Genomic DNA, 27,809 nt, shown 5'->3' with positions numbered 1-27,809 from the left:
TAAGATGCTTTTCTACATCAACCACATTTTGTGTTCTTGTCTGGGGGAGAGTCTGTCAAGGTACTTAATAAGCAATATTGCAAAAAATAAAAGTCACTTTCTTCATTTATTTCTTTATCCCCTCCCTCCTTACTCTTCACTTTTCTTCTTCTTCACTCCATTCTAGAAAATACCCAGGTAAATTGCAATTGATGCGGAACGTGGACAAAACATGTCTCCCGTCTCCCAAAGTGCCCTAACTTCCATCTTCAGGCCCCAAAATAACATGATTTTATTCATCACAAAGAAGCCATACACACCAAAATTAATAAATATAAAATTAATAAGTGAAATAAAGTATACATGCTATAGTGATATATACCTTCCATTGTTGAGATAAACTCAATCTTGCCATCTGTATTTGTAGTTAATACCTTGAAAAACTTCTTTAAATTTTCATTCATCGTAAAATTCTAGAGTATAAAAATAAAACAAAATGATTCCTTCTGTAGTGATTCTAAATGCTATTAATTTCATTGCGTAATTAACCTGATACCTTCATGGAGAGGCTCCACTTGTGGAAATTTGCAGTTAGAGGTTCTGCTGCTAATGACAACAACAAGTCAGCAGGAAAATTCTGGAACATTCTGCTTTGCAATGAACCTGAGATAATTTAAGCACAAGAGAAATAACTTAAACACACAAAAAATAAAATCCACTGAGGTCACTTTATCTGCAGCCAAAGAGAGGCCTTTATTAAGACATAATCAAGGTGACCAAATGATAAGCAAAACACATGATTTTCACAGAAGTATTCCAATCTAGCACAAAATGTGTTTAACATAAATTCAACTATGCTCCAGACTTAAGTACTTTTCTTCTAGAATTTTAACATGAATAAGTAAAATTCTTCTGGTATGAGAATTAGCAAGGCTACCCATAGAATATGCAGAGAATCTGCTAGGGAACTGGAGTTCCCTAGACAGCTCTGAAAAAACAGGTTAAAAATTTCCACATATGTATATATTGTTTTCCCAGCAAAGAATCCAGAACTTTCAATGTATTTTCAAAGGTACTTAGGACTTAAAAGGTTAAAAATGGTAATCATTTACAATGGAACATTAACCAAGCCAAAACATTTCTACTTAGTAAACAAATCAAAAAAGCAATATATCTTAGTGGTCAATACTGAAGGGTCTGTAGTCAGATGCACAGGTTCAAACACCAATAAACAGAAAACAAAAAATCGTGATGTTCAAGGCTTTGATGTTAGCTGTTCCAAACCAGGCTCCTCATTCTTGCTAACAGCTTCCACGAGAACCCCAACATTCCTTTTTTGTACAAACTGGGTTTTGCAACACATGACCAAAGTAGTCTGACCTAATACATATGCTTCCCACAGGGTTCCTGCAATGCTTAAGTGAGACAATGGAATAAAGAGCTTTCAAAAGTATAAAGCATTCTGTAAGTTCTATGTATGACTGCTTTGCTTCAAAAATCCTCATGAGGAGAGGATTAGTTGGTAGCATTCAATTCTGAAGATTCAAAGATTAGTAACCTACAAAAGTCATTATCTACTTATACAGAGTAGTATAATAAAGAATCTGTCTGGTTTTTATCCTGGGTTCTTGACCGGGAGCTTCTAAAACTCTTGGAATTTCCTGAGGAATAATAGTGTCTTTGTCATGCTAATGAGGCGACTCAAGGTGGGCCCCTGGATTATTTCAGGATGGGGACTGATCATCAGAAATGCTAACTGCATGATTAGAAGGTTGGGACTTTGAGTTAGCCCAACCTCCAAGGAGGGAAGAGGGGCTGAAAATTGAGTTCAGTCACTTAGTCAGTGATTCGATCAGTCATGCTTTTGTAATAGAACTCTAATAAAAACCCTGGACACACTGGAGTTCCTGGTTGGTGACCAAATACAGTATTTTCTTGCGTTCTATGAGTTCTTTGTAGCAGTAGGTAGTAAGTGTGAATGGTCTGGGGATGTGACCTGTGGCTGGCATGTGAAATAAGGCAGTCTTGTTGGGGACCATGCCATTTAACTCTAGGTGATTAGTGTCAGAATTAAATTGCAGTGCACTCATTTGGAGTTAAAACAGAGTACACAGTCAAGGGGAAATAATAGCTAACATTTATAAGAGTTGTGTTAAAAGTGCTGAGCACAGTGCCTGGAAAATATCATCTTATTCGAGTCTCATAAGAAACTCTAAGAGATATACCCTTTTGCAGATGAACAAATTGAAGCTGAGGGAGGTTAAATGATTCCTCATGGCCAAAGTGAGAAAGCTAGGATTTAAAACCAGTTCCAGTTTCAGAATTCTTAATCACACACGGTCCTGCTATCACCGGAAGCAATGAGTTTCCAAAATTCAAAATGCCTTATGTCATCTTCATAAATGAGTACAAGGGTGGTCATTCACATCTTCAGCCTGTGTAAATAATCTAAAACTTACTGTTATAAGCATTTTTTGATATTTGCCACTTATTAATCCTGCTCAGTAAATACCTTTAAAAGGACTAAAAAGAATATTCTTACCTCCAGTGAAGTTCAGTGGCATTTTGATCCCAATGGTATACGTGAGAGTCAATAAGCACTCTTCAGCAACCAGTAATGAAAGCTCTTCAAAGCCAAGGCATGTGCCCCACACAGGAAAATAGTCTCCATCATCAAAACTCTTTGCAGAGTGAGAAAAAGAAAAAACTAAGCTTATTTAAACTTTTCAAAACAAAAATTATACAACTGTTTATCATTAGCAGGCAGGCACCCTGAGTTATACATGGATTTCTGAAGAATTCTCCAGGATCCATAAATAGGCTATCACTTAATCTCTCTTCAGACTGAGCTCCCACACATGCTGGAAAGATGAGCTATGAACATATCTTGACCCAAAGACTATACAAGGCTACAGGTTACTTAGTCTAGCTATTAAAAGTTTTTAAACAGGTATCTCAAATGCTAAAAAGTAGTTATTTAGGGAAATATTTAAGGGAGTGTTGGCAAGATACTAGAGCCAGCCAGGTTAATTTAAAAATTGCTGTTAAATGTTGAGGGGAGAAATAGTAAGTGAGGTTCTGAGCTGTGGTGCAAAGGCAGGCCCAGTGTGAACATTACAAAAGAGAAGTCAGAGGTTCTGCTTGGCAAATGAACATGGAGTCTACAGTGATGGTGAAGAAAGGGCAAATGGGATTGAGTGAATTGGGGAGAAGAGCAGATTTCAAGAGGAGATGAGAATTAATAACATAGGAACAATGCCAAGCATATCATAAAAAGAGGTCAGAGAGAGATACAAGAATCACTAAGCCACAAGAAGACACGGTTCACATTAATGAGCACCAACAGAGAGGACCGGTCAGCAGGGTTCTGAAAGGTCTCTAGAAGCCCACAGAAAACGGGTGGGAGCAGCCACCGGCTGTTCAAGAACAAAGGCATCAAAGGCTGAAGGGGTGATGAGGTTGAAGGGGTCACTGTGAAGGAAGCATGACCACATGCTTAAAAGAGGAATTATCCTCACAGAAATTTATAAAACCCAATCTGGAATAATGAGCAATGACTGATATTTACCTGTATGGCCAATTTGTAAAATATTTTGGCCACCCTGGCATAATCTGAGCGCTTGAGGTCAACACTTCCTCCAGGGAAAAGGACTCTGAAAAAACATCAAATAAGGTGCATGTTGCCTCCCCACACACACAAACACAGAAAATAAACAATCTTTTCATTTTAAAACAATTTTCTCCTTATTACATAAGCAGTAAGATCATTAAAGAAAATTAGAAAACTAAGGCCAAAAAATATATATATTTACAATCTCAGCCTTTCAGAAACTACTGCAGATAACAACCCCTTAGTGCATGTTCTTCCAAAACTTCTTCAATAAACAAAGTTATTTAATGAAATAGAGTGTAGACAAATTAAAGGTAAATAAGAGAAGAACAAGAGCACAAAGAGCTAGAAATCAAATAAAGACAAAATTCCACGTATAGCTAGGTTTAAATTAAGGTGATCAGTGATGCCAACTTAATTGCAGGTCCACAACTGTGAATAGGTTTTAGCTCACAAATAATGTTTTTAACTATAAAAAACAAACTGGTCATAAAAATATATTTAGGCTAGAACTAAATACCTGTAAGTATTTAATTATTCATTATCTCCCTGAGATCTCTTCAGAAATAAGCACAGTATTAGAAATTTTTTTAAAAGAACAAGATTACAATTCCAGAAAAAGTCCACGAAAAAAAGGAGGCAGTCACAAAGATTTGAATTTATTTTGCACACTCATAATAGTGAAGTATAGAAACAAAATTACCATGTTTTCATATACCAACTTTTTAAATTAATTTTCAACTTAAAACATTATAACAGGTCTTGAAACAACTAAGGACATTCAAAAGAGGTTGCAAAAGTTGGATTAAACATTAAAATTTTGAAAATATTTAAATATGAATTTGAGATATATGAAATATCACTTTTGAGACTATTGTTCATTCAAGAAATGTATTCTGCTTCTTCCATGAGCCAGGCTCAGTCCTTGCCTAGAGAGATAAAGACACCGAGTGGTTTTTGCTGTTAGGAATCACAGTCTAGTAGGAAACATAAATATCTGTGTGATGGAACATCTGCCACAAACCCATGCAGAAAACCCTACAACTGAAAGTGGCTTTGTGAAGACTCATTAGCAGTTCTCTCTTTTCATTAACTTAGTACTTAAAAAGGTGCCTCTGTCCAAATTTAATATGTCTAACCCCAAAGTCCTTTCATACAGTAAAACTTGACGGTCCTTCCTAGATGCCAAACTCCTTTAGCAAGGCTGTCTTTTCAACTCCGTATTCCCCTACAAAATAGTATGGGTCCACTGAATAACACAGCCTCAATTTAGGTGTTTTTGAAGTTGCCCTCAGAGTAACACTCATTTTCTGGTGACACTCAGAAACAGTAAGTAAATAAGACCACGCTTGCTGACCTCACTTAGGAACCCTGCTTTCCGTGCCAATGCTAGGGAGAAAAGGGGGGGCCTGTGGAGAGAGAACTGGTGGCAACGCAGGAAACACGGGAGGGGGATACAAAATGGACTCCCTTGTCAATGTAAGAACCATCGCTGGTTTCCATGGAGACACAATGAGCACCTGGACAAGCTAGCTCCCCAAAGCATTTGTTCCTGCCTGCACTGCTACTACTTCAGATTTCTTTCCAAATAGGAATGCAGTTGGGGAGAGGGTGGAAATGGATGGAGTGATTCTAAAAGTCTATTTTTGAGGCTCTACCATTATATTCTAGCCTGGACTTATCTATTTTAGTCTGTTCCAAAGTACCTTGCACATAGCACACACCAGGCGTTGTCAATGTTTTACTAAATTGAACTGATGTTACGGTAAATATTTACTAAACCAAACTGAACTGAAGGCAAATAATTTTGTTGAACACAGCTTTAAAAAAAAGCAATAAATGAACATGGTTTTTAAAAGTAAAAATGCCAATAATAACAAAGCTTTTTTAAAAACAATTATTGGCTGGGCACGGTGGCTCACGCCTGTAATCCTAGCACTCTGGGAGGCCGAGGTGGGTGGATCACTCGAAGTCAGAAGTTCAAGACCAGCCTGAGCAAGAGCGAGACCCCGTCTCTACTAAAAATAGAAAGAAATTATCTGGACAACTAAAATATATAGAGAAAAAATTAGCCAGGCATGGTGGCGCGTGCCTGTAGTCCCAGCTACTCAGGAGGCTGAGGCAGTAGGATCGATTAAGCCCAGGAGTTTGAGGTTGCTGTGAGCTAGGCTAAGGCCACGGCACTCACTCTAGCCAGGGCAACACTCTGTCTCAAAAAAAAAAAAACAAAAAAAAAACAGGTATTAAGTAAAAAAAAGATTCCCTCCCACCCCACTCCAAATTAGAAACAACTACCATTAAAATGTGTTGTGCTGGTTTGGTAGAAATATGCTATGTCTATATCCTCACTGATACCTTAAAAACAAAAGCAAATGGGGAGTGTACTATACACACCCACTATTGCCTTGCCTTTTTCACATAACAGTTGTCACACTGTTCACATGACAACAGTGATCCAAAGCAGCATCTATAGGTATCCTCATTTTTTAGTCCCTGCATAGTATTCTATTAAATGTACATATAGCCTATTTTATTTAACCAATTCCCAACTTACGGACTATTTGGCAACTTCTAAATTGGGAGTCTGCCAGACAATACTATAATGCATGTGCTTGGGCCTAAGTCTTTCCCCAAGTGGGAGAATATTATTACAAAATAAAATTCCTACTCCCAGGTCAAAGGGTATATATATTTCTAATTTCAATAAATATTGCAAAACTGCCCCCCAAAAGACTATATAATTTACATTTCCATTAAGAAAGTATGAAGATACCTGTTTCCTCACACCCTAGCCACAGGGTATTAGCACATTTTCTGGTCTTTGCCAACTTCATAGTTAAAATAGTTTTTAATTGCTGTAATTAGCTTTCCTTCCTTAAATTAAGAGTAATGTTTAACATCTTTTCATATGATTAAGTCTTTTTCTGTGAGCTAATCGATTGTATCTTTTGTAGTGAAGACACAGGACAAAAAAATTTTTTACAAGTTCTATTCAAATTACCTCTGAAAGATAACCATCAATACCCTCAGACTTGGGACTTACAAGTCTCCTGTACAAGGACTACGCCATGCCATTCAAAGTGGCTTTAAAACATTTAAGACAAACATTACAAGAACAAAGATCATATCACACATTAAAAAAATTATAATGTGTGTACTATGTAACAATTATGTATTTCCTAACCAGCTTCCTCTTCTTTGCAAGACTTTTGCATCTCCCAACAAAATATTTCCTATAAAAGAACTCAGAAAACTGTTATACCACTCTAAGACAGTTACATAGAAACATGTATAATATTTATATTTCATTTTTTGCAAAAGCAGATATATATATGTATATGTACACTGATGCATTGTATCAAACCAAGGCTGCCAACTTACCCATTAATAGATTTGAAAAGTGTTTCATATTCGTTATTTGTAAGGTCAAGCCTGAAAACAACAAAAACAGTTATAAAACATCCATTTCTAAAACTCAAGAAAAAAAGTAAACCTCTACGTGAAGTCACTTTAATACTTTGAAAAAGCCAGATGAAAAATAATTCTTAAATACTAGATAATATTACCTCTACTTTCCTAGAGGCATTTTTTTCAAACTACACGAAAGCTACATAATTATATCTTTGTTTTGCTAATCATACAAGCAAACAAGGTTTTCTGTGATCTAATGCAATTAGAATACTTCCCAATATTGGGAAGTATGTGTTACTATCCAAAACATTACAGATCACGAGATTAGAGCACATTAGTAATTTCTCTGCTAGACAAGAACTATAAAAGAAATGTAAGGATATTGAATAGTTTTATGTAAAGACAATAAAAAACTTTATTATCATGTAAATTGTATCTTAACTACAGGCAGCTCTGGCAGACAAAAACAATACAAATAAATGCCAAGTCTCTGCTTCATCCACCCCCACCAACCAATTGCAACGGTCTGGGAAATACTGTGCATTCAACAGTCAGAAGAGTTCAGATCTAGTCTGAACGGACAGACTGCAGATTGATTACTGCAGACTAACCTAACCATCAGGGTAATTGCTCTGAAGCACCTTGATCAAATTCCCATTAAAGGCCTCCAAACAATCACCAGGTTATTGATGATTTTATCCCCTTTCTCCAGAGAAACCCAATGGGATTAATCTGTGACAACTGATGACAACCTTTATTTAAGTCACAGCAAGATGTTTGCTCTTCCAAAGTTCAATAGAATGCAAGAACAAGGGAAGAGGGCATTGAGTATTTCTGGAATCCTTGTAAGAACCTCCCTAGTGCAGGGGTGAGGGGAAACGTTCCCTTTCCCCAGAAAGTTCACTGAAAGATCAACTCACAATTAAGGCAGGTTAATAAGAGAAAGGTTTATTTACCATGTGCATGCGGAGAATCACAGAGTGAATACCTAATATCCCAATGAAATTCAGATATTTTTACACACGCCTTTTAGAGGGGAGGGGGGAATGAGGAGCACAGGTAATTCTGTTTAGGGGCAATAAGCAGTTGCTAGGGAGGATGAATGGATACTTGGGAGAATGAATAGATGGGGGAAACAGATTGACTTTGTAAATTAACCTGAGACAAGTATTATGTTTTAAATGATTTGGGCCAGGCTGGCTGCATTCTTGATCTTCTTTCCAGCAATATATTGAGATAACAAGGAGAGAAAGGGAAGTCTATTGTCCCCTTATTTTTTGTGTTTTTATGTTATGTGGATAGAAGGAAAGCCCCCTCCAATGCTTTGTTGATCTCGAGGGGCCTGTAATTCAAAATACTCTTTATACCATGGAGTCATACTTTGGGGTGAAATTTCCTGAGCTCTTTCATCTGTTTCTGGAGCCCTCTCAAACTGTAATAGAGGAAATGGCCTGGAAAAAAAAAAAGGCAGAAGATTTTCTGTCTCTTTAAAACTACCTCCACTCTTTTTGGGACCTGCAGCCTGGCCTGCATCCCTAAGGCAGGTTAAGTCTTTTGTTAAATCTCCCAGGTGGCACCAGCCCCCAAGGTGGGCAGCTGGCAGAGTTCACAGGCTTTGTCTTTGGCAGAGATGAGACTATTAGAATAGTTAACCATAGTAATTGCCTGAAGCTAAAAGGTCTGTATTTCTGCCTATGTTCAGGAAATTTGGGATTTTGAGACGAGGTCTACCATTTTTGCTCCTTTGCAAAGTAAACTCTCTTTCCTTCCTCCCCAGACTGCTTGTCCTCATTCTTCTGATTCGGTCTCGTGGACAAGTGGCCAAGTTTTCGGTAACAAACCTGTCCCAAAAGAAGCAGATTTATGATCCGATGTCAACTATGGTCCATTTCTTCCCCACAGAAGTTTTAGGCGTGTAAGAACACGTCACCCATAATTAAATAGATACCTGTGACACCCAGAACACAGGCTGTGCTTTGCTAGCAAACCCCCTGGGCTGTCCTCTAAATCCAAATGAGCTGTGCATGTCCAAGTCAGTCATTGAGAAGTTCAAAGCAAATCCCCTTCCAGCAGAAAGCCACAAAGCAGTGGGTGATACTGGAAAGGTGCTTCCTTTGGTTGTAAATGGAGAATAAACCGGCAGGCAGCCCTGTCTCAGGAAGCAATAGGGAGGTGAAACGTGAGTCTTTACAAGTTCCCTATATTCTGCCAGTCCTATCTCCCCAGTCTGTGCCATCAAAACAACAAAAATGGAAACAACCAGACAGGATCCAGAATTTTCCCAATGGATATTTAAACCAGAATCGGCAACTACCACCATTAGGGAGGAGAATGGATTTAGATCACTCAGTTGCACTCCACAGACTCCCGCCAGCAGTTTCAGTCATTTTGTTAATTCCAAATAAATGGCTCCCATGCTGTCCATGACTAAACTTTTGGGCCCCACTTATCACCCACCCTTAAGGGGGCTAATTGTTATGGGGGAGAGAGGAGTGACAGCGTCACAACTCTGGTGCCTCAGGGCCCTGGCACAGAAAACAGGCCAGGGCACAGTTTTTGAACACAGGTGTTATTTGCATGTTGTTAGACATTTTTTGAAACAAAAGCCCCTCTCAACAGGGTATGAGAAATAGTTCACCCTCTCCTTAACTAAAAGGAAAAAGGTGTAAGCCCAGTCACAATAGCAAATGCCACTTAGCTTTAGCAGCATGAAAAGGAGTCTTAGGCATTGTTGCCAGTGGAGAGTGCTTGCCCCGCTTAAAATCCGATCCAGATAACTGTCTTCAAAAGAAGTCAGAAATTCAGACTTTTACGAAGTCTTCTGATTTGTAAATGTTTAAAAATGTTGTAAAACGCTATGTGAACAAAACACATTTTTCAACCAAAAGCATTCTGTGGGCTGTTCTGTACTGCCTCAGAGGAGGGAGGTCGCTCTGTGTTTTCCAATAATCCCACAGTGGGAATTTATGATACCCTGACAGCACAGCACCTGAGAGAGAAGGTAGCAGAAAGAAGGCAGAAGGAGATCAAAGACTAACTTCTGGACTTCTTTCAGAATTTTGCCTAGGTCTCCCATCTCCGCCTCTTCTCTTCTGAACTGTAGAAGTTAACCTCCAGCATTCAAAATTCAGAAATGAACTTAACATCATCATTGTGATCATTACCTCTGAAGGCTAGTCTGGAAATCTAGCCTTCATGTATTACATTGTTTCTACAGTATCACGATTCCAATTCCAAACAATATATCTGAAAATGAACTTTGGGAACCCAAGCTGGAAATTAACCTATATGCTGACAGATTCTCAGACTCTCTGTCATAAATACCAGTATTCCACAACTCATCCAGTTTCAAAACTTACCCAGTTTCAAAACTTACATCATTCTTATCTATGTCTTCTACCTCGTGCCCTTTCATTAGTCATCATGTCTTAATATTTTTAAGAACACTTATCCATCAATCCCACACCACTGCTCTAAGCCAAGCCCTTATCATTTCACACCCAGCCTACTGCAACCATCTCTGAACTGGTCTACCTGCCTTTTGTCCCTCCTAGCTCCCATCCACATTGTCAGCACTAATGCCCTAAAAGAATACCTTGTATTAAAAAGCTTCCATGACGAAAACTTTGAAATACTGCTCAGAAAACTCTCAGAGCCTCTTCCTCAGCTCTAAAACTCTGGTTTACCTGGGTTCAAAATAAATTTTTATTTAAAAATTAGGTCTGCTACCAAAATATTAAAGACGAATGTCAAAAGCAAATGGTGGCCGGGCGTGGTGGCTCACGCCTGTAATCCTAGCACTCTGGGAGGCCGAGGCGGGTGGATCGCTCGAGGTCAGGAGTTCGAGACCAGCCTGAGCAAGAGTGAGACCCCGTCTCTACTAAAAATAGAAAGAAATTATCTGGCCAACTAAAATATATATAGAAAAAATTAGTCGGGCATGGTGGTGCATGCCTGTAGTCCCAGCTACTCAGGAGGCTGAGGCAGTAGGATTGCTTAAGCCCAGGAGTTTGAGGTTGCTGTGAGCTAGGCTAACGCCACAGCACTCACTCTAGCCCGGGCAACAAAGCGAGACTCTGTCTCAAAAAAAAAAAAAAAAAAAGCAAATGGTTATCTTGGGGAAGAGACAATTAATTTAAATGTAAAAGATCAAGCAAGAAGACAATTCCTATCAGTCTAAACATAAGGCTATTTTGTGGTACAATTCTCTAAATTGTGATATTTTCATTTTGATTATTAATACTATATTTTAGTACATTTCTTTGTTATAATTCTTAATACATAATTATTTACAAAAACAGTTTGTACAGAATAAATAGTTCTGTTTTGTGTGTGAAATCACTCAAAATGAATTAGATGAGCACAGTGGGAGACTCTAAAATATACTAATTTTAGCTGACAAGATACTACAAATACTTGTAAGATTTTGTTAGCTCCTTCCAAATGATAATATAAGATGAATTCAGCGCCTTTGAAATGAAAATATAATATGAATCATTTTATTACTGGGCCAATTTATCATACAAATAATATACCTCCTTTAAAACTGCAATACCTATAATTTACAATGAAGCAATACTACTGCATTAGTCATTTACAAACTTTTAAAGTGGAGAGTGAGGGTATTTTAAAATTGATCTTTTAAAAATTGCTTTTATTCTCTAAGTGTTCCTTTATTATGGACTAAAGCTGGTTAAATTGTAGATTCTTTTATTCCATTACCTTGATGGTGCCTGTGAGGACCACCTTTTCTGGGGCGAAGGAAACCATCACTTCATTCTCTATGCTAATAGATATGACAAACAGTACCCACAGCTTCATACGGTAAACAATCCAAAGAAAGACTCTATGCATTAGGTTTGTGGCAAAAATCAGGTGCAATGTTATTACATTTAAATGATGTAATCATAGGCAAGAAAGTATTAATTTTAGAGAGAAAATACAGCAATATTTTTTATACAGCATAGAAAACATCGAACCTACATATAATAGCCAAAAACTGAAAATGGCACAAAATTCCATTAACAGCTGAATGGATAAACAACATGTAATATGTCCACATACTGGAATTAAAGTCAGAAATAAAAAGAAATGAACTTTCTACAAAATACTTGCCCAGTATTCTTCAAAACTGTAAAGGTCACAAAAATCAAGGAAAATCTGAGAATTGCCAGCGATCAGAGGAGAATAACAAGATGAGGACTAAATGTAATGGGGTAACCTAGACTGGATTCTGGCCCATTAAAGAAAATGAGTAAAAAAATGATGATTTCCAAGTAAAGTCTATGGTTGAGTCATTAGTATTGAATAAATGTTAAAGGATAGGAAGAAACTTTGGGGGACGATGAATATATGCATTATCTTGACTGTGATGCTGGTTTTGTGAGTATGTGCATATGTCAAGTCTTACCAAATTTTACTTTTTAAATATGTACATTTTATTATGTCAATTATACCATAATACAGCTGTTTTAAAAATGAAAAAAAAAAAAAAAGAACCATACCTTATTGGTACAACTCTTGCACCTGCAGACTCCAGATACTTCACATAGGATGCAGCAATATAGTATCTTCCAAGGTTTCTCATGACTTTATTACGGCATTTTTGCATTAATATTCCTAAACAACCAAAAGAAATTTTAGTTTCAAGCAAATTCCTTTTCTTCTTGCTCAGAAAATGAACACATCACAATAAAAATATCCTATTTTATTGTTCCAATTCACAGAATTAAACAGGAAGCTTCTCCTACAAGTCCATCTGTAGACTTTGGGAAAGGAGTGACAGAAGCTGATCTGAGTTTCAAGTAACCTCCTCTCTCACACCACATCAGGAAGGCCAAATAAGCCCCCAAAGCAGGTTTAGAACAGTACCAGCAACCATCACACAACCTCAGACCGAGAATCCATCTCACGGGTACAAATCCCTAACCTATTAATACAAGGAGCCCACTCTGTTCCCACAACATTCACAGACACGTTGACTCCTTGATAACAAAGCAAAAGCATGAAAATCCTCTATCCACATCTCTCTAACATTACCAACACCACCTTAATCTAAGCACCAATATCTTGCCTCTGCCCACCAGACTAACAGGTTCTTAAAAGGTCTTTCTACATCGTTTCTTTCCTCCCCCCCCCCTTTTTTTTTTTTTTTTTTTTTTTTTGAGACAGAGTCTCGCTCTGTTGCCCAGACTAGAGTGCCATGGCATCAGCCTAGCTCACAGCAACCTCAAACTCCTGGGCTCAAGCAATCCTCCTGCCTCAGCCTCCTGAGTAGCTGGGACTACAGGCATGCGCCACTATGCCCAGCTAATTTTTCTATATATATTTTTAGCTGTCCATATAATTTCTTTCTATTTTTAGTAGAGATGGGGTCTCGCTCTTGCTCGGGCTAGTACATCGTTTAAGAAACCGCCCAGCTCCAATCAGTTCTCCACATGGAAGCAAATCTGATCATATCACCATTCCTTCATTTATTCAATATACCAGGGCTATCCAGAAAGCATCCAGCCACTATTACTATAATATTAGTTTGGTCCAAAAGTAATTGTGATTTTAGCATTGTTGAAATTTGCCGTTTGATATTGGAATACATTCTTAAATAAATGTGGTTATGTTCTACATCATTTTAATGCGCATTTCTTGCTTTATGTTTTTTTGCTAATGACTTATTACTTGCTGTATATTTTACATTTATTTTAGACTATGGAAATGATGTTAGACAAAAAGCAAATTCAGGCAATTTTCTTATCTGAGTTCAAAATGGGTCGTAAAGCAGCAGAGACAACTCGCAACATCAACAACGCATTTGGCCCAGGAACTGCTAAGGAACGTACGTGCAGTGGTGGTTCAAGAAGTTTTGCAAAGGAGACAAGAGCCTTGAAGATGAGGAGTGCAGTGGCCGGCCATCGGAAGTTGACAACAACCAATTGAGAGCAATCAACGAAGCTGATCCTCTTACAACTACATGAGAAATTGCCAAAGAACTCAATGTCGACCATTCTACGGTCATTCAGCATTTGAAGCAACTTGGAAAGGTGAAAAAGCTTGATAAGTGGGTGCCTCATGAGCTGAACAAAAATCAAAAAAAATCATCATTTTGAAGTGTCGTCTTCTCTTCTTGTACCCAACAACAACGAACAATTTCTACGTTGGATTGTGACGTGCAATGAAAAGTGGATTTTATACAACAACCAGCGACAACCGGCTCAGTAGCTGGACTGAGAGGAAGCTCCAAAGCACTTCCCAAAGCCAAACTTGCACCAAAAAAGGTCATGGTCACTGTTTGGTGGTCTGCTGCCAATCTGATCCACTACAGCTTTCTGAATCCTGGCAAAACCATTCCATCTGAGATGTATGCTCAGCAAATTGATGAGATCCACCCAAAACTGCAACACCTGCAGCCGGCATTGGTCAACAGAAAGGGCCCAATTCTCCACGACAATGCCCGACCACACAGTCGCACAACCAACACTTCAAAAGTTGAACGAATTGGGCTGAGAAATATTGCCTCATCCGCCATATTCAACTGACTTCTCGCCAACTGACTACTGCTTCTTCAAGCAATTCAACAACTTTTTGCAGGGAAAATGCTTCCACAACCAGCAGGATGCAGAAAATGCTTTCCAAGAGTTTGTCGAATCCCAGAGCATGGATTTTTATGCTGCAGGAATTTTCTCATTGGTAAAAATGTGTTGATTATAATGGTTCCTATTTTGATTAATAAAGACGTGTTTGAGCCTGGTTATAATGATTTAAAAGTTACAGTCCAAAACCGCAATTACTTTTGCACCAACCTAATAATAAAATATAACATGGCTGGATACTTTCTAGACAGCCCTCATATACTGAATGAATCATACTATATACCAGGCAATGAACTAGGTGCTGGGGACACATAAGTGAACCAAACAAAAATCCCTGCCCTGTGGGCATTAATTCTAGTGTGCAAGGGGGAGGGGAGAGAGGACAAACAATAAACAAGATAAAAGGTACAATCTATAGTGTGATGGCTGGTCCTAAGGAGAAAAAGTAAAGCAGAGGAAGGTGATGGGGGTGGGAGGTCCTTACGGAGAAGAGGGGAATCTCTTAAATAGGGTGGCCAGGTAAGTCCTCCCCAAGAAGGAAGAACATGAGATTTGAGCTAGGAATTCAGAGGGGTGAGGGACTTAAGCAATATTCAGATATCTAAGGGAAAAGTGATCCAAGGCAAGGGAACAGCTGTGCAAAGGTGAAACCGCCCTTCAATAACGGGATGCAAGGCGAGAACCATGGTAAGGGCCTAGCTAAAAATGATAATAATTAGTAACTGTCCCCCTGTTTGCTTCTCTTTAATTCCACTCCAGAGCCACGCAGCTGGTGGTCATAAAGATTCTTAACTTCTCCCCATAGCTCGTGTCCAGAAAGATTCTTAACTTTCTCCATGGAAAACATCACCCTTTTGAAACCTAAAGGTAGTTTTTAAGGTATCTTCCAGGCCCTGCATTCCAGTGGGTTGACTGACCTGCCCAGATCAGCGGCCTATACCAAGAAACCGACTCAACTGGAATTGTGACCCCATGGACTGAAACAACACAAGAGATGATTCCTACACCCCTATAATTTTGCCCTAATTAACAAACCTAATTGCCTAATCCCTTCCCTGCCAAATTATCCTTAAAAACCGTCTGTCTCCCAAGTTCTCCGGGAGGCAGATTTGAGAAATTTCTCCCTCTCCCCGCCTAGCACTATGCAGAATAAAGATTCTTTCTCTGCTGTAAAACCTGCTGATTCAGAGTATTGGCTCCTACTTGGGCAGCGGGCGTGGCAACAAAGGCCATGAGTCAGGTGTGTGCCTGTCACATTGCAAGGAGTCCATATGACTAGAGCCCTGTGAGCAAAGGGAGAAGCAATGGGAAATGAGATCAGAGAGATACAGACCAGCAGAAGTCACCTTGCTTAAGCACCTCAGTGAGCTCCTAAACTCTGTAAGACCCTGTGTGCTCTGTCGCACACACCTCTCTGGTCTCCTTTTACTACTGAACACCGCCCCCCCCCCAACAGTACTGGCATCTAGTATACAACAAAGCCTGTCTGTCCAGTGAGTACCTGTGCCTATTATCACTCAGTACTCCACCATTTGGAGCACTTCCAATGTCTCTGTAGGCCACCCAACAGGAAGAGCTGTTGTCTGTATTAGTCACTTCTGTATTCCCAACTTCTTACAATAATTGGCATTCACAGGTACTCAGTTAACATATGTCAAAATTTGTTCAGTAAGACTGTTTTTCTCCTCGCTGGCAGGTAAGATTGTCTTCACTAAGGAAAATGAAATTTGGCTAGGGAAACAATGAGAATAGAAAATGGAGTGGTACAAGGCAGACAGGAGTGAGGGGCCACAAAGGGGGGCAAGGAGCATCATGGAAGCACAAGGTACCAGAAAAAGAGAAGTACATCAGAGTAAGTCCACCAATATCTCCCCTCTGCCTGCCCCACACATACTCACTTTTCCCATCCCTGGATAAAGAGCTCAGGCTGTACTCCCTGTCCCTCGAAATGTGACCAAAATTCTACCCATACCTTAAGGCTACTTATTTATCTATTTATTTGAGACAGAGTCTCTAATGCCCAGGCTGGAGTGCAGTGGCATCATCATAGCTCACTGCAACCCCAAACTCCTAGATTCAAGTGATCCGCCTGCCTCTGCCTCCCCAATAGCTGGGACTACAGGCACATGCCACCACACTCAGCTAATTTTTCTATATTTTTGTAGAGATGATGTCTCGCCATGTTGCTCAGGCTGGTCTCAAACTCCTGGCCTCGAGAGATCCTCCCTCCTCCACCTCCCAAAGTGCTGGGATTACATGCATGAGCCACCATGCCCTGCTCCGTCCATCTCTGGTCCATCTAACAACTTCTGTGGCTTCCATGTCTTTGAATCCCTTGCACTTCCCTAAAGCAATGCCTTGCACACAGTAGATGCCCCATTAACTATTTTGTCTTAATTGATCAGAGTGATCAAAAGCACATTCCTGTTTTCTAATAAGAAACCCAAGGCTAACCCTGATTCTAGGAAAGGAAAAATTCTTTTCTTTTTTCCCCTCCTCTCTGGACCCACAACATACAAGTCACTACATATAATTATATTTTGAATTAATTTTTCTTGGAGAATCTAACCACCATTTTAAATAGCTATGAAATAAGTTCCAAAGTTCCAATTAGTAAGCAACCCATTTAAAAATTGGGCACTATCCATATATTTGTAAAAACATTCACCTATTTTCTATAGACGTTACAGAAGACAGTGCTTATCTTTGTAGAAGAAAATAAAACCAATCTTAATTGTCCACATATAAATTTCTTTTGGCAAATTTTAATCCCAAGATGATTTCTTCTGTGTAGCTTTTCCTGGCCCTGTCTCAAATGTCTGTTCCAGTAATGCAAACTGATTTTACTCTCTTTCTAAAACATGAATGTGTTGGAGATGAAAAATTACACGCCTCATTTTAACACGAAATAGAACTGACATTAGGATATTAGCCACTGTTGCCCTCCACTACTGAAGCTGACAACGTCCAAGGTATACCTCAATTTCGTGATTTTATATTATAATGCACAGTACCTTGAAATATTCCGTCAACCAATTAAATTTTAATATAATGCATGTACAAAATTTGTAAATGCAAAATTAGTAAAAATCCCTAGCTATATGCAAAAAGAAAAAGGAAAATTAAAATTTGTAGTAGAGATTCCTAGCTATGTCCAACAAAGAAAATCAGCAGGATTCTTCACAGTGCCCCCTCCTCCCTCCCAACTTGGAGAGCCATCTGAGTCTAAGGAAATCAACGAGGCATCTGCTATACGTCAGTGCGATGCAAATGGTCTAGCCCGGGTTCTCGCTCGCACAACGAAGGCACATATGGATACCTTGCACTTGGGGGATTCCCAAGCGGAACGTGCTAGCAGCAGCCCAGCTGCTGGAGGCGCCCAGCGCGGACACCCAGCCCCTCCCCCGCAGCTGTGGCCACCCCCCACCCACCCCCGCGCACAGCCTTCTTACCAATGATGGGCTTCTTGGCGGTGTCGCCCAAGATTCTGGACAGCCTCGAGCTCGCCGCGCCGCAGAGGAGCAGGGCCAGCACGCACAGAAGGCGAGTCAGGCTCGCCATGGCGCTCGCCGCCTCCCGCCGCCTCCCGCCGCCTTTCAAAGGGACTGCGGCCGGGTGAGCGGGCGGAGGCAGCCTCTGGGCCGAGCGGCCGGGTGAGCTCCGAGTGACGCGCTCCGCCGCGCGGGCCTATGGGAAACGTAGTCCCGGCGCGCGCGCGCGCGCGCGGCGGCCCCGGGATCCGGCCGGGCGGCTCAAGGAGCGCGGCCGCCGCGGCCACCCGATAGCCCGGCCCGCGCTCGGCGACCCGTGACCCCGCGAAACTGGCGCGCCACCTGGCCACCTCTGCCGACACTCTGGAAACACTTGGGTCGGGCACCCAGTGGTCCCCGCGTGCTCGGAGCAGTGAGTGGGTGGTCCCGTGTCCTTCCCTTTCGACTGTTCTGTCGATGGGCCCCCAAGTGACCTGGACGAAGCTGCGGCGGCCAGGCCAGGTTTTCGCGCGGGAAGCTCTGGCTCCCGCCTGGCCGAGTGTGGTAACCTAGCAGCGAGGGAGGCTGGCCAGGGGTTCTAGAAGTTGCCTGAGAACTTTGCTCCAACGGTACTCCTTAAAAGGTCAGGGGCTTGTCTCTACAAATGCTGACAGCCGCGTTTGACACTCCAGCATTCAGTGTAAGGACAGCCTGTGACTCCAGAGGTAATTTCCATATCTTGCTATTTTGGGGGTCCAGGCATCTGGAGGAAGTGAAGAAGAGGGGAGGACGGTTCTTTTGAACACATGTACAGGCGCGTCATCTAACCTTGGAACTGGATTAAGGAGGGGCCAACTCCTGGCATCTACTGCAAAGGGGCAACTCCAGGCAAAGGATATTAGCCTAATCGTAATAAACTTCACAGCACCAACCAACCACAGACACCCACACGCTGTACTATAAACAGGGGCAGAAGAGATGACTTTGGTTCCTATTCATTAAAAGTTATTTTGAGGGTTCCTAAATAAATGGATATATATTTTGTACTAGGTGGAAGTTCCCAACTATAAGGGCCAAGTTAAATTCAGAATAAAACAAGAATATTTGAAAACCTATTTCATCAATGCTGAGTATTAAGGGTGAAAAGTTAAACTGTTTGTCTTTTTCATGATAGGTTTTCAATTTAGTAAGGAAAAAAGGGAGAGGACATGACTTGTAGAGAGGACATGAGCAGAATTTTGGCATATTTCAAGAAGAGTGAATGCAAAAAGTAGTCTGGTTTAACAAGAAAATAATGCTGCTGCAGAAGGGTATGGTGAGAAATACTCCCCAAAGGATGTGATGAAAGATACTGTGAAAGCGTCAAGCTGGTTTTGAGCATAGATGACTAGATAAGGAGCCATCATAAATATAAACCTGTAGTGCTGGAACAATTGACTATCCACATAGGAAAAAATTAAATTGTTACCTGGCATTGCACACAGAAATAAACTCCAGGTGAAGTGAATATATAAATATGAAAGAAAAAATATTATACTTTGACAAGAAAATATAGGAGCATATGTTCATAACCTTGATGGTCATAAAGGTTTCATAAAACATTCCATAAAACATACAAATGTTATTTAAAAAATTGATAGATTTGGTTATGTTAAAATTTAAAAATGTCCGTATACCTTTAAGCACATTAAAGTTAAGGCACAGGCTGGGCGCAGTGGCTCAGGCCTGTAATCCTAGCACTCTGGGAGGCCGAGGTGGGCGGATCGTTTGAGCTCAGGAGTTCGAGACCAACCTGAGCAAGAGCGAGACCCCATCTCTACTAAAAATAGAAAGAAATTATATGGACAACTAAAAATATATAGAAAAAATTAGCCGGGCATGGTGGTGCATGTCTGTAGTCCCAGCTACTCGGGAGGCTGAGACAGGAGGATCCCTTGAGCTCAGGAGTTTGAGGTTGCTGTGAGCTAGGCTGACGCCATGGCACTCACTCTGGCCTGGGCAACAGAGTGAGACTCTGTCTCAAAAAAAAAAAATAAATAAATATATATATATATATATATATAAAAAATAAAGTTAAGGCACAAACTTGGAAAATATATTTATAAAATACAGAATTTTTAAAGTATTAATTCCTAGAATATACAAAGAAATAAGAACAACATGATAGAAAAATGAGAAAAGAATATGAAATGCAAACCAAACTTTCTCTAATCATCAGAGTAATGCAAGTTAGTACAAAGTAATATGTGACATCCATTAGACTGTAGGGAAACAGCCTGTTGTGTGGTAAGAGTGATGCCATCTTAAAGGGAAACCTCTGTGATGACTGATGTTTGACCCCTGCATACAAAGGTGTTCTGTAGCAAGTTCTTTAAACAATGCCTGTAGCAAACATAACCCCTCCTTAAGATCCTTATCTAACCTCCCCAGTGGCCATGAGTTTCTACCAGATAGTCTGAGATGTGACCAATTGCACATGTCTTTACCCTAAAAGCTTACTATATAAACGATGCTTTTCGGAGGGCAGGTGCAGTGATCCACCATCTCATGGCCACCTAAAAACATTGTTTCTGTTCCTAAGTCCCTATTAAGTGTTTCTTTCTGAGAAACTGGGTTTGGCAGCCTCTTCCTTTGGCCTCTCAGCTAGGTGGGCCTTTGGGGGCGGATTTGCATATACCTGCTCACCTAAGAACAGACTGACTAAAGTTTAAGCCTTTAATAATAAGTCAAAGATGTAGTGAAATGAAAATTCTCTAACACTTCAGATAGAATTGTAATTATTACAACTGTTTTTGAGAGCAGTTAGGCAATATCTGATAAAGATGAAGATCCATGTATTCTGTAAAACAGCACTTTCCGGATAAAAGTATATACCCTAGAGAAACATGAGCATATGTGAACAAAGAAATGTGTACAAGTCTGTTCTTTGGAGCATTTTTTTGTAATAGTAAAATATTAAATGTAATGTAAATGACCAATGTCATGAAGCTTTTCCCCTATGGTTTCTTCTGGTAGTTTTATATCTACGGGTCTTATATTTAAGTCTTTAATTCACTTTCAGTTGATTTCTGCATATGGTGAGAGATAGGGATCTAATTTTATTCTACTGCATGTGGAAATCCAGCTTTCCCTTCACTATTTATTGAAGAGACTGACCTTTCCCCATTGTGTGTTCTTGGCACCTTTGTCAAAATCAGTTGCCAGTAAATGCGTTATTTCTGGGTTTTCTATCCTGTTGCATTGGGCAATGTGTCTGTTTTTATGCCAGTACCATGCTGTTTTTATTATAATTGTTTTATAACATGTTTTAAAATCAGGGAGTGTGATACCTCCAACTTTGTTCTTTTTGCTCAAGATTGTTTTGGCTATTTGGGGTCTTTTTTTGATTCCGTACAAGTTTAAGAATTATTTTTTTCCATTTCTATGAAAAATGACATGGAAATTTTGATAGGGATTGCACTGAATTTGTAGATCACTGTGGGTAGTATGGACAGTTTCATGATATTCTTCCAATCCATGAACATGGGATATCTTTCCACTTATTTATTTTCTTCAATTTCTTTCATAAGAGTTTTATAATTTTCAGTATACAGATCTTTTACCTCCTTGTTAAATTTACTCCTAGGTATTCAAATATTTTGTTGCTATTGTAAATAGAATTGTTTTCTTAATTTATTTTTCCTATAGTTTGTTATTAGTATATAGAAATGCATTGAATTCTTTATGTTGATTTTTTATTTTGCAGCTTTACTGAATTCATTTATCAGTTCCAATAGTTTTTTGGTGGAGTCTTTGGGGATTTTATATATAAGATCATGTCATCAATGTCACTATTTTTGCTCCTTAATTTTCTTTTTTTTTTTTATTTTTTTATTTTTTTATTTTTTTTTTCAATTTAGTTTTACAGAATCAAAGAGTCTAACAGTATATCTTGTTAGATACAGTATGTCCTCATAATGTATACATTATTTCTTGTACAATGATATGAAATAATATGGGAAATATTCATGATAAATTATTAAGTGAACAGTGCAAGTTAAAAACAATAGTTTCATATTTTTTTCCCCACCCTCCCTTTCCCGAGTCAGCACCTTCAAGTGTTACCACTCCCCAAACGGTGTGCAATGCACTCATTGTGTAGGCATACCCCCATCCCCTCCCCCACCCCCCACCTCAGTCTGATGTCCAATTGGTGTCATTCCCAGATTTGTATTTAGGTGATGATCAGGGAAACCAATTTTCTGGTGAGTACATGTGATGCTTGTTTTTCCATTCTTGGGATACTTCACTTAATAGAATGGGTTCCAACTCTCTCCAGGAGAACCATAGAGATGTCGTATCTTCATCATTCCTTATAGCTGAGTAATATTCCATGGTATACATATACCACAGTTTACTAATCCAATCATGTATTGATGGGCATTTGGGTTGTTTCCACATCTTTGCTATTGTGAATTGTGCTGCTATAAACATTTGGGTACATGTGCCTTTGTTACAGAATGACCTTTTTTCCTTTGGGTATATGCCCAGTAATGGGATTGCTGGGTCAAATGGCAGGTCTACTTGAATCTGTTTAAGATACCTCCATAATGCTTTCCACAGGGGTTGCACTAGTTTGCAGTCCCACCAGCAGTGTATTAGTGTTCCTGTCTCTCCACACCCACGCCAACATGTGTTGTTTTGGGTTTTTTTGATAAAGGCCATTCTCACTGGGGTTAAGTGATATCTCATTGTGGTTTTGATTTGCATTTCCCTGATGATTAGAGATGTTGAACACTTTTTCATATGTTTGTTAGCCATTTTTATATCTTCTTTTGAAAAATTTCTATTCATGTCGTTTGCCCACTTTTTGATAGGGTTGCTTGATTTTTTCTTGCTGATTTTCCTGAGTTCTAAATAGATTCTTGTTATCAGTCCTTTATCTGATGTGTAGTATGCAAAAATTTTTTCCCATTCTGTAGGTGATCTGTTTATTCTCTGGACTGTTTCTTTGGCTGTGCAGAAGCTTTTTAGTTTAATCATGTCCCATTCATTTATTTTTGTTGCTGCTGTGATTGCCTTGGGGGTCTTCTTCATAAATTCTCTGCCTAGGCCAATGTCTGTAAGAGTCTTTCCTACATTTTCTTCTAGAATTCTGATTGTATCACGCCTAAGGTTTAAGTCTGTTATCCACCGTGATTTGATTTTTGTGAGAGGTGAAAGCTGTGGGTCCTGTTTCAGTCTTCTGCAAGTGGCTAACCAATTCTCCCAACACCATTTGTTGAATAGGGATTCTTGTCCCCGGAGTATATTCTTTCCCGCTTTGTCAAAAATTAGGTGACTATATGAGGATGGTTCTATATTTGGATTTTCTGTTGTGTTCCACTGGTCTGTGTCCCTGCACTTGTGCCAATACCAGGCTGTTTTAAGAACCACGGCCTTGTAGTATAGTTTGAGGTCTGGCAAATTAATACCTCCCATTTTGTTTTTATTGCTTAAAATTGCTTTTGCTATACGGGGTCTTCTTTGATTCCATACAAATTGTATAATTATTTTCTCTATGTCTGTAAAGAATGATGTTGGTAATTTAATAGGGATTGCATTGAATTTGTAGATCACTTTGGGTAGTATAGACATTTTAATAATGTTGATTCTTCCGATCCACGAGCATGGTATATTTTTCCATCTATTTGCAAGTTCTGCTATTTCTTTTCTCAGTGTTTCATAGTTTTCCTTATAGAGGTCCTTTACCTCTTTAGTTAGATATATACCTAGATATTTTATTTTCTTTGTTGCTATTTTGAAGGGTATTGAGTCTTTAATTTGGTTTTCCGATTGACTGTTATTGGCATATATAAATGCCTCTGATTTGTGTATATTAATTTTGTAGCCTGAGACTTTGCTGTATTCGTTAATCAATTCCAGGAGTCTCTTGGTTGAATCCTGGGGGTTTTCCAGATATAACATCATATCATCAGCAAAAAGTGAGAGTTTGATCTCTTCCTTCCCTATTTGGACTCCCTTGATTCTGCTCTCTTGCCTGATAGCTCTCGCAAGGACTTCCAATACTATGTTGAAAAGTAATGGAGACAATGGGCAGCCCTGTCTGGTTCCAGTTCTAAGTGGGAGTGCTTTCAGTTTTTCCCCATTCAGTATGATGTTGGCTGTGGGTTTGTCATATATGGCTTGTATCATTTTTAGGTAGGTTCCATCAATGCCTAGTTTGTTAAGCGTTTTTATCATAAAAGGGTGTTGAATTTTGTCAAATGCTTTTTCTGCATCTAATGAGAGTATCATATGATTTTTGTTTTTGCTTCTATTTATGTGGTGAATTACATTTATAGATTTACGTATGTTGAACCACCCCTGCATCTCGGGGATGAAGCCCACTTGGTCGTGGTGGATTACTTTTTTGATAAGTACTTGGATTCGATTTGCTAGTATTTTATTGAAAATTTTTGCATCTATATTCATGAGGGAAATTGGTCTATAGTTCTCTATTTTTGTTGAGTCCTTTCCAGGCTTTGGTATTAATGTTATATTGGCTTGGTAGAACGTGTTGGGGAGAACTCCATCCTTCTCAATATTGGAGAATAGTTTATGTAGGATGGGCACCAGTTCTTCTTTGTATGTATGGTAAAATTCAGGTGTGAACCCATCTGGACCAGGGCTTTTCTTTTTGGGAAGGTTTTTTATTGCTGTTTCGATTTCAGTTCTTGATATTGGTCTGTTCAGGTACTCTATTTCTTCCTGGTTGAGCCTGGGAAGACTATGTGTCTCTAAAAATTTGTCCATTTCCTCCACGTTCTCCAGTTTGTGTGCATAAAGATTTTTGTAGAATTCATAGATGATATCTTGTATCTCTGTAGCATCGGTTGTGATTTCTCCTTTCATGTTCCTAATGGAGGTTATTAGAGATTTTACTTTTGTGCTCTTGGTTAGTCTAGCCAGAGGTGTGTCTATTTTGTTTATCTTTTCAAAGAACCAACTTTTTGTTTTATTAATTTCCCTTATAGTTTCTTTGTTGTCCTTTTCATTTAGTTCTGATTTGATCTTAGTAATTTCTCGCCTTCTGCTGGGTTTGGGATCGTTCTGTTCTTCTTTCTCCAGCTCTTTGAGTCTATTCATTAGGTTGTCTATTTGCATGTTTTCTGTCTTTTTGATATAGGCATTTATGGATATGAATTTTCCTCTCAGGACTGCTTTAGCTGCATCCCATAGATTTTGATAAGTTGTATCTCCATTGTCATTTAATTCAAAGAAATTTTTGATTTCCATCTTGATTTCTTCTTTTATAGAATAATTATTCAGGAGAAGGTTATTTAGCTTCCATGACTTTGAGTAAGAGTGAGGGTTTCTGTTTGTGATCATTGTTACTTTTATTCCGCTGTGATCTGAGAAGATGCATGGTATAATTTCTATTTTTTTGAATTTTTGAAGACATGATTTATGTCCTAGGACATGGTCAATCTTAGAGAATGTCCCGTGAGCTGATGAGAAGAATGTATATTCTGTGGACTTTGGGTAGAATGTCCTATAGATGTCAGCCATGCCCATTTGTTCTAGCATTCTATTTAGGTCCATTATGTCTTTGTTTATTTTCTGTTTAGAGGATCTGTCCTGTACTGTCAGTGGGGTGTTAAAGTCTCCAGCTATTACAGTATTATTATCTATCATCTGGTTCAGATCTAGTAGGGTTTGCTTTATGAATCTAGGTGCACCTAGGTTGGGTGCATATATATTGAGTATAGTCATGGCTTCTTGTTGAATTGTGCCCTTGACCAGTATGTAGTAGCCATTTTTGTCTTTTATTATTTTTGTTGGTTTGAAAGCTAAGTTATTGGAAATTAAGATTGCCACACCAGCTTTCTTTTCGTTACCGTTTGCTTGAAATACCGATTTCCATCCTTTTACTTTCAGTCTAAATGCATCTTTGCTCGTTAGGTGGGTTTCTTGGAGACAGCAGATACTTGGCTTGTGCTTTTTTATCCATTGGGACAGTCTATGTCTCTTGAGCGGGGAATTCAAGCCATTCACATTTATTGAGAAAACTGATAAGTGAGACGGTTTTTTGTTCAGCTTGTTGGGTAGAACTTCATTGCAATGTTTTCTCTCCTGAGCCATTGTGGTATCTGGAATTTGATCTTTAGCTCTTGAGTAGTTTTACATTCGTGGATCTTTCTTGTGCTGGTCCGTGTGTAACTCTCTTTTGAGTACTTCTTGCAGGGCTGGTCTTGTCTTGGTGAATTCCCTCAACCTTTGTTTATCTGAGAATGTCTTGATTTCTCCTTCGTATAGAAAACTTAGCTTAGCTGGGTACAAGATTCTAGGCTGGGCATTATTCTGTTTCAGAAGCGTGAAAATGGGGCTCCAACCTCTTCTTGCTTGTAAGGTTTCAGCTGAGAAATCTGGCGTAATTCTGATGGGTTTTCCTTTGTAAGTTACCTGTTTCTTTCTCCTTACAGCTCGGAGAAGGGACTCTTTAGTGGATATTTTGGTCAGCCTGATGACTACGTGGCGTGGTGTTTTCCTATTTGCTATGAATCTCCCAGGGGTCCTTTGAGCTTCTTGAATCTGTATGTCTAGAGTATTGGCAAGGCCTGGAAAATTTTCCTCGATTATGTCTTCAAATAGCTTGTCCAACCCTTGCTTATTGTCTTCTTCACCCTCAGGGATGCCAATAACTCTCAAGTTAGGTTTCTTCACATAATCCCACATTTCTTGAAGACTCAGATCATTTCTCTTACTTTTTTGATCTATCTCTGTGACTGACTTATTTAGTTGAAAGGAGTTATCTTCAATTTCTGAAATTCTTTCCTCTGTTTGATCTACCCTGCTTTTGAGACTTTCCACAGTGTTTTGTAGCTCTCTGAGTGAATTCTTCATTTCTAGGAGTTCAGTTTGGTTTTTCTTCAATATTTCAATTTCTTTAGTGAATTTTTCCTCCAAATCCTGAATTTTTTTTGCATTTTCCTTGTGTTGTCTGTCCATTGATTCTTGTATATTATTTAGCTTGTTTATGATCCATAATTGGAATTCTTCCTGTGACATGTTGGTGTTTTGAGTCTGGTTTGTGTCAAATGGTTGAGAGCCGGTATTTCTCTTTGGGGGTGAGCTTTCTGTTTGATTCTTTGTGCTTCCTGTGTTTTTTCGCTGGGCCCTTCCCATCTAGATTAATCGTTGGATCTTTACTTATAGATTTAGTCTGGTTAACAGCACTCTCTGTGCTCTATTCTTAGGCTGTGGAGTAGTCTAGGTATATTGCTTCCTTTGGCAAGAGGGGAAGACTGTTGTGAATTGTTTAGAAATTTTTCTATTTCAGTTGGGGGACTGCTTCTGATGGGTCCAATCCTAGAGGATTGGAGTGATCCAAGACTGCTTTGGTGAGTTAGGACACTGTGTTGTAGTCTTTCAGAGGGCAGGCAGGGTCCACACTAGTAGTGGGCCAAAATTCTCTTTGTTTGTTTGTTTCCCTTTGGTTCTTCCTCTATAGGGGTGTTTTCTGTCTCTATCTGCAGGAAAAATACTAGTTGTGGGGAGTGGATGGTGCCCTCGCTCGCTCAGCGCCCCATTTGCCGCAACTCCCACAGGCAAAAGTCTGCCTTGGCCCAATGTCCCCAGGGACCAGGCTCCACACTCTCGCTTCTGGAGAAGTAGTCAATGTTTAGACGTGGGTGGGGACCCTATATAAGGTCTGTGGACCAGGGGAGGGGGCCGTCCAGGGAGCCTCTTGGCACCCTATTGCTCCGCAGTGACTTGGCTGTGGGCCCCAAG

The 27,809-nt window shown here is 39.4% G+C and overlaps 1 protein-coding gene across 2 annotated transcripts in view; it reads right to left on the bottom strand.

The window, feature by feature from the left end:
• The window catches only part of GGH (gamma-glutamyl hydrolase), a 28,858-nt gene extending 10,253 nt beyond the window's left edge, over positions 1-18,605 (bottom strand). Inside the window, exons 1-8 of one of the 2 annotated variants that reach the window (XM_069466458.1) lie at positions 18,039-18,605; positions 12,505-12,619; positions 6,971-7,021; positions 3,548-3,632; positions 2,522-2,660; positions 536-642; positions 362-452; positions 163-182 (exon numbers count right to left, since the gene is read on the bottom strand). In XM_069466458.1, coding sequence (XP_069322559.1) covers positions 163-182; positions 362-452; positions 536-642; positions 2,522-2,660; positions 3,548-3,632; positions 6,971-7,021; positions 12,505-12,619; positions 18,039-18,147 — 717 coding nt within the window. In that variant the 5' untranslated portion in view covers positions 18,148-18,605. Of the gene's footprint in view, positions 1-162; positions 183-361; positions 453-535; positions 643-2,521; positions 2,661-3,547; positions 3,633-6,970; positions 7,022-12,504; positions 12,620-18,038 lie in introns of those variants that run through there. The other variant, XM_069466457.1, reaches the window with a different exon arrangement.
• Positions 18,606-27,809: the final 9,204 nt, after the last annotated feature.

The sequence above is a fragment of the Eulemur rufifrons genome, chromosome 3, assembly GCF_041146395.1.
Source record: "Eulemur rufifrons isolate Redbay chromosome 3, OSU_ERuf_1, whole genome shotgun sequence".
Classification (NCBI taxonomy): domain Eukaryota; kingdom Metazoa; phylum Chordata; class Mammalia; order Primates; family Lemuridae; genus Eulemur; species Eulemur rufifrons.
Note: the sequence above shows the minus strand (reverse complement) of the source record. Positions and strands in the feature narration are given on the sequence as shown.